This window comes from Alligator mississippiensis, chromosome 3, assembly GCF_030867095.1.
Source record: "Alligator mississippiensis isolate rAllMis1 chromosome 3, rAllMis1, whole genome shotgun sequence".
Taxonomy (NCBI): Eukaryota; Metazoa; Chordata; order Crocodylia; family Alligatoridae; genus Alligator; species Alligator mississippiensis.
The window spans coordinates 286,240,951-286,254,800 of record NC_081826.1 but is presented as its reverse complement, the minus strand read 5'-3'; the positions used below and the strand labels follow the sequence as shown (position 1 = coordinate 286,254,800).

The window sequence follows — 13,850 nt, the reverse complement described above, 5'->3', positions numbered from 1 at the left end:
AGGAATCAGAATGTGACAGCAATGGGATTTCAAGTCAACTATAAATGGAATCACTTTAGCAGAGATTCATCAATATTGTTCCCATTAGTTCTAGTGCCCTTAAAAAAAAAAGAAGTAAAATAAATATATTTGGAAAAAAAAATCTGCATTTATAACTGAAAATACAAAAATCACCATAACCAGTTAAATCATACAGATTTTGCATGTAAGGTTCATTCCTCCTTTCTTTTTGCTCAGACACTAATACTGTGGTTTGTTTCCTCTTTCAGGGCCTAACCTTCCCAAGGCTCAGGTTAAAACAGCATCCCTTGGATTGGCTGGAAAAGCAAGATCACCTTTGCTTCCTGTCTCAGTGCCAACAGCTCCTGAGGTTTCAGAAGAGGGCCACAAGCAGACAGAGGACCCCGCTAATGTAAGACTAGCCTTTAAACCAGAATCTGATCACAAATGGCATTACTTTTACTGAAAAAACACACCTGCAGCTCATAACTTCATGCAGTCCTTTGTAGATGCACATGTTCATTTTTGCTGAAGTATTAGGTAGCATTAGAGTCTGACCAAAAGCTTGCTGAGGTCAAGAAGCATTGACTTCAGTGGACTTTGACATGTCTGTTATAGGTGAATGGAGAAAACTCATATGCTATGTGGATATCATTCATGTTATTTGCACAGTCTGTTTTGAACATCTTGAGATATCAGAACAATTTAAGCTGTTAGTATCGGTTCTAGAAGGAAAAAGGGACTGAGGGAAGAGAAAGAAGAGATGAGAAAAATGATGGTAGAAAAATTGGAGTTAGGGAATAAATGAGTATAAATTAAAACCAAGACAATTAAAGGAAAGATGATGTTGAAGAGATAGATACAGATACACTGAATAGGAAAAAAAGGAGTAGAGATATGATGCCTGAGAGATAATAAATTCTAGACCAATCCCTTAATTCCTATTAAGAATCTCAGAGAAAGTATAGTGTGATACTGGGCATTCATCTGTTCATTGTCCTGGTTATACAGGATTTAGCAAGTTGTGGTCTGGCAGTCTGGATTACTGCTATAATACGAGGTTCTCAAAAGCCCAGACCCTTTGAGTCACACAAGTGGGGTAGTATGTTTTATTAATAAGTCCTAAAACAACCCAACTCTTATCATATAAGGAAGACAGAAGCAATACAGTCCTGTGGCGTGAGAGACAAATTGGTGCTTTATAGTCAGTAAACAATCACTGCCCTGGTGTCTGCTCTTTGCAGTGCCACTATGCTGAGAAGTATTATTGATATAATATTTACACTAATAGCCCTTTCACCTTGTTCATATTCATATTGGAAGCATCCTTTTTTCCTTCTCTATATTTCTGCAATCTTGGGTCCTAATGTCCCCAGTATCCTATAGGTTAATTGTTCCTCTTACATAATCAAAATTAGCATAAGTTTTGATGGAGTTACTATGAGTTGCTACATTTAACACTAATTCTTATTGACTTTTCCATCTAAACTTTTATCCATATTTATCATTTATCTCTTAGTTATGAGATTTAGGCTAAGGTGGTTTTAGGCCTTAGGCAAGTGTTAGAGTAGGCCCTTTGGCCAGCTGGCCTGCTACTGGTGTTACAGCTAAACGTATCCTCTTAAGTTTATAACTTACCCTCACCAGTTTGCCCATAGGGTACAAGACCAGCATACAGGCTAAAATGCAAAAGATAAAAAAAATCATGAGGAAAAGAATAAGAAGGAAAAAAAGTAATGTGGGAGAAAGGCAGTTAAGTATAGCCTATTTTCATCTCCTTGCATGCGAGAATACTTTGCTATTTGCCACGTCCTAGATTCATCTAGCTTGTTACCTAATCCTTTCATATTTGAAATGCAGCTGGAGGGAAAAGAATCTGATTTTGGCATGTGCATAAGGATTTTTTGGTCTGCTGCCCATATAACTATAGGATAATAAAATGCTGTTACCAATTCTCATTACCAATATCATAAGAAATATGCTACTGTACCTAGTGATAGGAGCATTCTCATATTTCGCTGGAGCACAGAGGTTCAACGTGTGAGGTCATCTTCAAAATAAGGTCTTTTTATTATCGATCCCTTTTCTATTTCAGTAACATTTTGCTAGTGATACTCATCTTCCACTGGCTCTTTATACAAAAGTAATGATGATGATATTGCTTAGTCCTGAATCCTCCATCTGGATCTGCACATGCTGACATACATTCAGTTGCAGAACTGATGCTCTTGTGCTTTTTATCCATAGATCTCCAAGTATTTTGGAACGCAATTAAGATAATAAATGTCCTCACCTGTCTAGGGAAGAAACTAAGAAAGTTAGAAAACCGACATTTTGTTCCCCTGCATATTTTTCTTTCTGACTTTGGCAATCACTCGAGCCTTCACTCAACATGTGTAACATGATTCCCATGTTTTAGATTCATGCTCTTACAATAGCAATGGGATTCAAACATATGGTGCTTGGAATGAAGTGTGGTGCTGAGCCATTGCACCAGTGGGTAAAATCCATTATTGAACAATGTGGTCATAGAGCAGCCCATAGATTGTTGTAGCCTTACAATTTCTTTGAACTTTTTCCAAAGCCTGCCAGCCCTACTGCTGAGAGGAGATAAGGGACATGAGTCTTATGCTGAGGGGAGGAAGACAAAATGAAAATGACCTCTGTGGTAAAATTACAGGGCATGAGCAATAATTTAACACAGAACTTGTGATGATATGATGTGCTGTTTCAGTGCTAACTATTTTTATTTTATAATAGCCACACAATTTATTTCCCAAGAGGGATATTTTTCAAACTTGGCAAGCTCTTTCAGGTAGTAATGGCCAAGAAATCAAAGAGCTCATGGCGTGCTTAGGGTTTTGGGGATACATTTTTTTTTTAAGTTTACATCTTGTACATGTACCATTAAACTGCCTGATTCTTAACTCTGGGCAGACCGAAATGCTACAGATTTCCTACAGAACTTTCAAATGACTTATGGTGCAGAGTCCACTTAAATAAATAATCTTCATGCTGTCTTTCAGTGAATCCAAAACAGAGAATCAGTTTTATTCTTGTCTCAGTAGCTTTTGGTTCTCAACAGTAACTGGCTGTACTCATTTAAGGTGTTTCCACTAGGACTGTGTGAAATTTCGCTGGCTGTTTCATTTTGATGCTGTTTCGACTAGTTTTGAGCTCAAAACAGTGAAATCGAAATGAAAGGAAAGGCTTCAAAACAGCCTCGAAATGAAACAAGGGCAGTCGAAACGTTTTGAAAGTTTTGAAATTATTCAAGTTGCAAAACTGAAGCTGGGCTTGCCTGCAGGGAACCAGAAAGTAAGGAGAGAGAGTGGGGAAGGACTGCTCTCATACTGACTGTGTAGCTGGCCAATGACTCTGAACCTTCCCTGAAGTCCCTTCCAATCCCAGTGCTTGGGGGAGGGATGGACAAACAGCATAAAAGACAGCATTGTTTGAACTGGCCTGCTTCTGTCACCCATGTCACAAGTTTTGCTTGTCAGCAGCCTGAGGTGCAGTTTCCGAGAAACCCCTGCACTTCTATCCTTGAAAACTGGCAGACATTGCAGCCTCAGCAGGGGCTAGCATCCCTGCAGTTTTCACCTCACTGTGCCTTCACACACACATGTGACACAAGTTTTGCTTTCAAGATTTGAGGTGCAGTTTCCCAGAAACCCAGGCACCTATCTCTTTGAAACTTAGCAGGCTTCATGGTCTCAGAAGGGGGCTACCATCCCTGCAGGTTTCATCTGAATCTGGAAAGAACTGACAAAGTTATAGGCATTTTGGTGCTACCCCATTATAGCCTAGGTAAAATGTCAAAACAATGAAACAGTTTTAACAAAATGAAAGGGAACGGTGGTTTTGAAACAAAATGAAGCTCAACATGAAACACTGTCCTGTTGAAATGATGAAACAGAGGTTGAAACAAAATGGTGCTGTTTTGTACAGCTCTAGTTTCCATATGTACGTAGTTGCCTGTCCCTTTCCACCACAACCCTAGGAGTCCAATCCCACAGGATACTAAACACCTCCAGTAAGGGGATGAGCATCATCAGCCTCCATTAGCAGTTAAGGATTGCTGATTACAATGAGAGCGGAGGGTGCCTCAGTTCCTTGGAGAATCAAGCCTTCATCATGGCCTGGGTATATGTCTCTGTATACGGTTCAGTTTTGCCCCACTCTGGAATGATCCATGACTGAAAGACTGTAACCACATTGCAGGCAAGAAGTAGAAATTAAGGTTCACCACAGTGTTAAGTCCTCACATTCACCAAGGGGAAGAGGTTGCTGACCAGAACACAAGTCGGTTAAGGAAACAGCTGGGTCTCAGATTGCTGATGGCATGAAACTAGGGACTTCTGTTTTAGCGCACAGTTTTTTGGTGGTTTTGTACCTTTATGTCACCTTTCGGTGCTCATTAATGTAGACTTTTCATTGCAGCTCGTGCTGACTACAGATCTGGTTTTGTTTCTGTCTTTGCTTGCAGGTATATGAACAGGATGATCTGAGTGAACAAATGGCCAGTTTGGAGGGGTTAATGAAGCAACTTAATGCTATCACAGGCTCAGCCTTCTAACAGCTATTGATGACTAGATCAATTGGATAATCCAGGAACATTGCAGCATACCAGTATTTCATGCATATCACACATGTGCACCAGCTCATAGAAACACCCTCTTCTCAGTACACTTTGCTCAGTATAAGAAAGATTCTTAATACATCACACACATGCACCAGCCCATAGAAACACCTTCTTCTCAGTACCATTTGCTCAGTGTAAGAAAGATTCTTGATAGTTCGTAAAAAAAAAAAGATAAATAAAAAATAGACTACGTTATTGTAGATCAGTCATCTAAAGTAATGAAAACCCAGCCCCTGCAAATGCATAAGATGACATCTTCACAGCAGAGCTGCAGTTGATGCCACTTGACTGCTTACTTTTGATCTGCTAGTCTTTGTAGTTTCAAGGTATCATGACTAACTCACGTTTTACTTAATAGCGGTTGTAGTTCTTTGTGTAGATCTAGTCTTACATCTTGCAAATGCATTTTTAAGCGTATGCCATGCCATAATAAGTCAGTGTGGTAGTTCACTCTCTTTTTTATTGGTTCTCTTAATCTATTTTTGAATACAAAAGCACCCATAGCTAATAATCACTACATAGCACCAAAGGATTGGAAATAGTCCCAACAGCACAAAATAAAGCTACTAACTCCCATTTCATTTATTTCAATCACTCATCTTGCACAAGTGGTGGGTATTAGCAAGTTGCTATAAAATTCACCCATTATAGCAAATATTTGTAAATCATCCTATAGTTAGCATTTTATGTATGGCAAACAGAGAACAGGAACATAAAAAAAAAACAAAAATCCGCACAGGTGGCATGTTGCCAGCCAGCCAGAGTATTCATGCAAAAAGAGGACATAATATGCAATCTTCTCTGATGCGCAGTAATTATGTCCTTACACTTGTAATGGGACACTTCGAAATATGGGTGGCCTTTGTGCCATTCCACACTGTGAGGACATCTGAAAGCTCCACCAGGACCACCATTAGCAGTAGCAAAGAAAATGAGGCAGAAGTTCTCTCCATTTTTCCTCTACCCTTCCACCTCCTAGCAGAAGGCTCAGATCCATGAACTCGTTGACTCAACCACTGGTGACATCTCCTGAACTGCTGAAGCTGATGAAATCAGAAAGCAACCCTTGCTTAGGGGCACTAAATGATGAATCATATGGGCATAGCATTGGAAAACACAACATCCTTTCTACAAACAAAGGAATAGACTCCAAGAAGAAGAACCGAGGAAGTGTGGTAGATAACTGGAAAACAAATGATGGGAGCACTATTGGAACAAGATGCTCCTGGTTCTGACACAACCAACAGTCAATTAGAAAAGTAACTGTGATTTAGTATCAGAACATGATCTGTGAACTTTTTTTCAAAGATCCCCTCCCACCCAAGTACCCTAGGTCCATATTACAGTGTTTATTGAAAACTATAAGTGGTTGAATTGACTAAATTTTTGTGTGCATACTTTTATTGCTGAATTTTCAGATGCATTCAGAGTTAATCCCTGTTTATGCAGCTGAAGCACCAAAAGGGAACTATTTTGCATATTTATCAGTTAGGAGGCTGCAAAACCCAATAAGAAAATTTCAGATGAATTATTCCATTCAGCTCTGCCTTTGATTTCAAGCTTGAGTGGGTCATAATTTTAAAAGACTAAGGAAGGGATAGGATCTTTACAACCTAATAGCTCCTTTTATTAGGTGGGTAATTATATGTGAATCCCTGAATAAAATATTTTGAGTAAAATGGCACTGTAACAAAGGTAATAATTCAGATTATTTTCCACTCCCTTTTGTTGGTAGGGAAATCAAATGTCAAAAAGGGTGTTCAGATGCTTCATTAGGAACTGTAGTGTGTTTGTGAAAATGCTTTTTAAAAATACGCTGTTATTCAATTTGCTAAGATTGTAATGAAATAGCTCCTAAAAATTGGAAATCTTATTTGTGTGGGAGATGGGGTTTTTATGTTCTGACAGATTTGTAACTAAAAACCTCCAATGAAAACAAAGCACACAAATCTGGCATAAGTAGCAACCAAAATCATAGTCCTTCTATTGGATCCTATGCTGTCATGGCTTCATGAAAGTAGGTTTAAATATAGCTTCAGAAAAGAGCCTCTTCTCCACTCACAGGAGTTGTCACTGATTTTGAAAGAGGAACCTGGGATCTAATTGTTCACTTATTTATGCCAGAGTAAATATGAGTTACTTTGAATTTCTGCTGGGTACATACCAACAGAATTTGCCCCTTATGACTTTGAAGAGGGGCCTTGTATCTCTTTAATCCTAAAGTATTAACCCAAAGCTGAATGCATCCCTGGTACAAAAGTGTCTAAAATAAGTAATGGGTGCACATTAATAAGTGTTGATGTTTGGGTTTGGTTGTATAAACATCCCAATGTTCAGGTGCTCATTTGAGCTCCATGGTATTGATTATCCTATCTGTTATGTTCATGCAGCTCCCTTTGACTTAAATGTTAGGCCCCTGAGAGTGTGCAACATTGATCTGAAACTCTCAGGAGGACAGCCTTTCTTGTGGTGTCTAAAGCATTTCCATTTCCAGACTCAGCTAGTTTAAATCAATAAAACTTTGTAGGAGTAGGGCCAAAATTGGAGCAAAAACAAGTCCTCATGTCCTCAGTCCATTCTATACACTCGGGGAAGAGCAGCTCATTTATTCAGCTCATAGGGAGACAAGCAAAATCTTTTTTCTCAAGTTAATAAGATGCTCCTTATGCAAATGGAATTGAAATTTGTCAGGTAAAGCAGAGCTGTGCCTGCTCTATACGTATTTCATGGGAGAGAGTAACCAGCAGAGTAAGTTTTTTAGTTTACTTTTCATTTCCCCAGTTCTCAGAGTCTCTAGACAAGTGACGACCTACGGACATCGGTAGATGAACAACACTTGTTCCTCTTGCCAGCCCAGTTGATACAGTGTATTGGTTTAGCTCGTAAGTGATTCCTTTAGGGTTTCACTTGATAAGTAGGAAAGTAGCTGTAGCCCTTTGATTTCTATTTAGTTAAATGAAATGGAGCTTGGATCTTGCAATAAATGCAAGGTCCTTGAGCTAATAATGTCCCTCGGAGTCTTTATCTGAGGAAGTTCAGAGCTTGTTACTAGGAGTGTTGAAATAGCTACTTCTGTTTGTATGTCTTTTTATTGTCCAGTGGGAAAGATACTAACCTTCTCAATGAAACGTCTAAACATGTGAAAGGCACATGAGTGGAACAGCACAAAACATTTAAGGCATATTTAGACAGGGTTGTATTTATTGAAGTAAAATCAGCTGTAACATTTTTTTTTGTTCCTGACTGCTTTCTAAGTTTCCAGAATATTCAAAATGAAATGCTGTTGAAACCATATCTTCCCCTATTGCAAAACAGCCTTGTAAATGCAAAGAAAAATGAATCAACTTGCGACAAATCTGTAAGGCAGTTGTTTCCAGGGAGGTAGTTATCGAATTACTCATAGAAATAGGTTACCTGCACTGCCATAACAGGTAGCAAATAAATGAGTTTGCAGTCAAGAATTTCAGGAATTCTCAAGCTGTATATTATGTATCATATTCATTTTTCTAAGCAAAATCTCCAACATGGAGTGCTGCCAGTGTCTGTGTTGCTTGAGAATCCCCTGGATGAGAAACTTGGCTGTTGAAGTTAGTTTGCTTATTGCTTTGGTAGCTCAGTTGGCTTTTCTGGAAGGCTCAGTTCAGAAAAACATGCAGAAGTTCAGCCATTTCTCTAAAGCCATTTCGCCCTGCTTGGGAATCTGTCTGCAATGCTTATGTACTCTCATCTGATCTCCACCCCTTTATGGCTTGGGCTGGGCAGGCTACACAGCAAAAATTGCTTCATATCCTGGTATTTTGGAACTGGTGAATCCAGAGGAAACCAGGAATTGCAAAAGCGCTGCAGGCCAAAATCATCGGAGCAGAGGTATAACCGGGCAGTTCTGCAGCCTGGGATGTGACGGCAGTGCACAGGGGAGCTGCTGCACCTGGGTTGTCAGTGGTGGTATGGCAGCCAGGTGGGCAGCGATGGTAGCTACTGATTTTGTGTCATCCCCCCAAGTTGGTGGCTGGGACTGGTGCCTTGGTCACCCTGGTCACTGCTGTCCTCCCCCTTAATTATGCTCCTGCATTAGAGCTCCATGTGGCACAGGGCCCAGCTATGTGGATCAGCCTGAAGAATAAGAAAATGAGTGACCCTTCTGAAGCATCAAACTAGGTTTATGACAGTTATGGGGTTATTACTTTTCTCCTCAAACAATCCCCATTTGCAAATACAGCGCCCAGATTATTCATATAATATTGTATTGCTTGCACTGATATTGTACAATATCAGTGCAAACAATCAATATTGCACTGATACTGTACAACACAATATCAGTGCAATATCTACTATAAAAAGCAGTTGTGATACCTCAGAAAGTTATGGGAGTGATTCTGTACTAAGATGCCACCCCAGAACAAAATGGTTATTTCCATGATACGTCCTTGGTCCTAATCCCTAGTTACTTTAAAGCCGAGTCTCTTCACTGAATCCTTCAAAGGCATTATGCCAAATGTGGCTGTCAGAAAAAATTGACCCAGGGCTTGTACACACAGGGAAGTTACCATACTTTGAGATGAGGTGTGGATTTACTGTATGCTACCCCATGCTGACTCCCTCTGTAGAGACTCAGGCACATCGATGACATGTCTTGTGGAGGATGGAGCTGAGATGGCCCACCCACCAGCGTCCATGGATGCATGCTAGAGCTGATGTTCTCTTACCTTGCTGCTTTAGGCTCAGCCCCAACACGTGCTCTCAGACTCCCCAGAGCCCGAGAGCAGGCAATGAAAATACACCCAGAGCAGCTCCATGGATGAACTTCTGATCTGGAACATGTCACTGGGCTCTGATGAGTGGGGCCTGCTCAGTCCCATTCACCCCAAGAGGAGGGGCTGATGTGGTATAGATAAGTTACCAGGCCACTGTGAGTGTGTGGTAGCTTAGCTGTAGTAGAGAGGTAGTACTGGAAAGTTACAGCTTAGCTAACCGAACGAACAGCAATGTCCCTGTGTAAACAAGTAAATATGTTTCTGCAAGCTCTTACTCATGCCCTTATTTTTATGACCATAAATGAAATGACTCGCGGTGCTAAAATTTAACATGCCCATACGTGTCTGCACTCAGGGCCTCAAACAGTCTAGAATCTCTATATACGAGTTTTAAGAGCTGGCAAACAAAAAGATTCCAGACAGGATATGCACATTGGGCAATGCAAATTAGTAACACCAAAAGGGTGGATAAGATGAAAACCATTCAGTATTACATTTCAAACAGAAACACTGGAAACTGGATGAATGAAGTTACAGACTTTCACAGAGATCAGAGATTTGTTTTTTCATATTGGAGCTGTTGTGTCTCTGTTGTCCAATAAGTGTCCTGCCTGATTTCAGATTCAATTTTCTGAGACTCCGCATCCTTTTTGTTCTTAAGCTCTCAGCAGAAAGCATCTTAAGCATCTTCATTCTGACCTTTTTCGACTGGAGACCAACAACAATACTACAATTCATATGCCATAAAACGGCACAGGCCAATGTATCTCACTGTATGCTGTACATGTATTTTGAAGTGCGAGAAAGCAATGTTGGTAGAAGGAACAATGCTGTTTTTATTATTGTAAAATATACCTGGCAATTCCTACGTTTGTGAATTGCCACCATGTTTGGGAGGGGTGGGTGTTGGGGGGGTAAGGGTGTACTTTTTTATAAGTAATATTTAATTTATTATTTAGAGTGTTTTCTTTTGGATAATTTATGATAAAAGGGATATCTGGTTGGAAGCCTAGAGCAGGCTGTTAAAGCTGCAGTGTGTCCCATGTCTCTGTGTGCTGTACTTTTGAACTATGTTATTCATACCTGAGTATGAGGATGCTCAAGTGCAACCAGCAAAGCTATCTTGCTAAATATTCACTAGTCTCCGCCACTCAGTTCACACACCCCAAAATGGGAACTGTAAATCACTGACATAGTCTCTTAATTAAATGATACAGCCTTGAGGAAAGCAGTGCGATCTCTTCTTTAAAGGGCTTTGCAAGGTAATTAAAATTTGTTAGTGTACTAGTGATATGATTATCTGGTAGAGATGGGTTATACTACAGCTTTAACTAGCCTTAGTTGGAAAAAAAATCTTGTTGTTACAAAAGGCCTGAAAATGGCATTTTGAGCCTATAAACCATTTCTTTAAATTGTCAAACTCTAGCATTGTTAACCAAATTAGACTAGTGACTGCAATATTTAAGTGTAAATCTTGTTCTATGAGAAAGGAAACTTGCTTACAGTTTAAAAATAAATGACTGTTTCTACACCAATCTTGTATACTACTACATGAAGAAAAAGGGGGTTTTGTAATGCACTGTAGAACAGTCTCATATTCATTTTTTATAGAAATGTTATTCCAATGGTGCATTTTTTTTGTTTAATAAATAAAGTTTTGATACAAAATTCCCTCTGCTTGTCTAGTGTGTCATACAGTAAGTCCAGAGATCTTTATTACCATAGAGAGACTCTAGAAAAAACCAGGGACTTCTGTTGTTTTTTTCTTTCTTTTTGTCATAGTGCAGTAGACACCTAAATGCAGAGACAAAGCTCAAGATATTAAACCTGGAGCAAAGAGCAGCATTAAACCTGGAGCACCTGCATGCACAAAAGCAGGCTGTGCACTTGAAAGCATGAAGAATGAGCAGGCCTTGTACTGAAAGGCAGGCATTCAAAAGTATAATCAATTTAGCCTTGTTTCATCCAGAGGAAAAGTTGCTACTGTTGTGCGAGAGTTAAGGTGCTTTTAGAAGTTGGATCATGTGTTCCCAGCTTTTTTTGTAAATCCAAGCAGCTTGACTTGCCATGGGTTAACCCCAGGGTTGTCCAGCTCTTAAGCTGTCATGGGTTCCTAGGCTACACGCTGCATGGGCACTGACTTGCCATGGTAATGCATTCACACGTAGCACCCAACCACACACTGCATTACAGTGGATGGCCCCTGTACCCTGGCTGTGGGCTCCTGCGGAGCCACACTACGCCACCCCCTGGGGCAGGAACAGGAAGCAAAAGGCAGAGGAGAGAGGGGGAGCTTGGGGATCCTGGCTGCTGGAACGAGGTGGGAGCAGCAGCTGGGTGGGAGCCTGGAGGCCTCACTCCACACCCTGCCCTCCATGGGCCACCCATTGCACCACTGGGAGTTAGCCCATTAATGAATGCATGGCCTTAGTCCTCCTCTAGACCTCACCCAGATAAAGTCATAGAAGAGAAACAGAAATTATTTTGATAGTTGTAAAGACAGATTTAAGAAGATGATTGCAAAACTTAAACTGAATGAGAGACCATGCTACTTTTAGGCACATTTGCTCTAAACACCTGCTCACACAAAAAGTTCATCCAGCAAGTCCTATGCATAAAGCTTGCACAACTTAAGCCCAAAGGTAGCCTGACCTTGACAAAGTGTAGGTGGCAGAAGAGAAACAGTGTGTGTGTGTGTGTGTGTGTATGTATATGTATATGTGTATATATATGAAAAGGATAAACATGAAGACCCCAAATAACCTTTGGGTCCCCCCATAGATTAACTACTTCAACTGATTACTCAGGTCCTTCAAATTAAACTCATGGATAAGTGTTTGCAGGACTGAAACCGTAGGAAGGGAGAGGAACATTTAAGAGAAAAATAGGATGGAATAGAAATAAAAATAATCTGATTAAAAATAACTAAGGGAAATAGTACAAGATAGAATAAAAAATAAAGGAATGCAAGTTTCTAAAAAGGGAAAGGTTAAGGCAAGCAACAGGGAGGATTTCTTGATACTAAGTTCCACTGAACTGTGGGACCATCTCCCCGGGGACGTTGTAGAGCTCTTTTTGCTTGGAGCGACTAGAGAGCACTCTGACAAACAAGCAGGCGCATGAGTAATCACATTGAAATGGATTTCAGGACCTTAGTATGCACAAAGTGCTGTTATACCTGAACTGCAGGGGCAAACTGATGTTGGCAGAGAAAAGGGTCAAAGAGATTGAGCACCCAAGACTGGAGCACTGGTCAGTGGAAGCTGTTGGGTCTCAGCACCCTACATGACCTAATAGCTCTCTTGGATTTCCAGTATTTGTCGAGAGCTCATATTGCTCAGGTTGTCTCACATGAGAAGGGACAGTCTCTGCTCAGGGCAGCATCTGCTATTTTAGCAGGGTTTGCTCTAATGAGGTACAACAGTGGGTTTACACATAAGACTGACTCATCAAGGCCAGCCCCTTGTATTGCAGGCACCATCTTAAACAAATAGGGTCCAGATTCAAAACCATTAGGGTTTTCTTCTCCCGTTACTGGTATTGGAAGGGCTGTTGCAGAACCTTTCTGCTCAGATGATAAGAAAGCTTTCCATTTCCAGCCTGCATGTTTTTACATGTAATGAAAAAAATATAAAGACAAAAAGGAATTTAGCGGGAATCGGTTCCCCGCTCCCGTGGCATGGTGGGTGTAGACTTAAGGACACAAATTAATTGATCCTCAACGCACCCTCATTGTTGTTGCATAAATATGGGATTGCAAGAAAATAGTCCCCATCTCGCCGGAGGTGGTGCCTCACTGTCAGCCTAAATTAGGCACAAAATTCCCAGAGAGAGGTAGGTTTTAAACATCATCTCTCAGCATTTCCCACCAGCTGTTCCCCACTCAGTATGCTGGCTTGTCTGGAGGTCTGTTTTAGATGTTTTTGCCAGGCCTTGCATGGGGCACACAGATCGCTAATTTGGATCTAAAGATTCCTATTTTGGGACAGTTGGGAAACCTGGGATTCGGTACCTCTTTGTGGGACTGCTAAATTACAGAATCACTGGATAAAATACAAAAAACAGTGTTGGAAGCAGCGAGAGGCACCCAGGATTACCCATCCCTCAGGTAATTGCTCTCATCATTTATCTGCTGCATCAAGCTGCTTCTTGCTTAGTCTCCATCCCCATGAACAATGACAGCTCCAATGAGGGTGGGTGGGAGTGAACATCCCCCTCGCCCAACTCAGCGTTGGCTATAGTCTGTGGGGTCTATGGGCTCGAAGCCCCTCAGGCTGAGGAAGTACCCGACCCTCCCATGTGCTAGGAAAGGGTCTAGCACGTACTTTGTAGATGTGAATGGCTCCTCCTTTTGCTCCTCCTCTTGCTTTTAAACGAAAAGAATAAGCCAGTCATCCATGCCTAAAAGGATGATTTAGCCATCTATATACGGGAGGAGGTTTTGGCTTCTG

At 40.8% G+C, this 13,850-nt stretch overlaps 1 protein-coding gene across 2 annotated transcripts in view; it reads left to right on the top strand.

Annotated features, from left to right (window-relative positions):
* Positions 1–11,067, top strand: part of DCC (DCC netrin 1 receptor) — a 1,021,998-nt gene extending 1,010,931 nt beyond the window's left edge. For both annotated transcript variants that reach the window (XM_019495847.2, XM_059725279.1), the window contains exons 28-29: positions 270–412; positions 4,490–11,067. In XM_019495847.2, the coding sequence (XP_019351392.1) occupies positions 270–412; positions 4,490–4,579 (233 nt within the window). In that variant the 3' untranslated portion in view covers positions 4,580–11,067. The remainder of the gene's footprint in view (positions 1–269; positions 413–4,489) is intronic.
* The last annotated feature ends 2,783 nt before the right edge of the window (positions 11,068–13,850 follow it).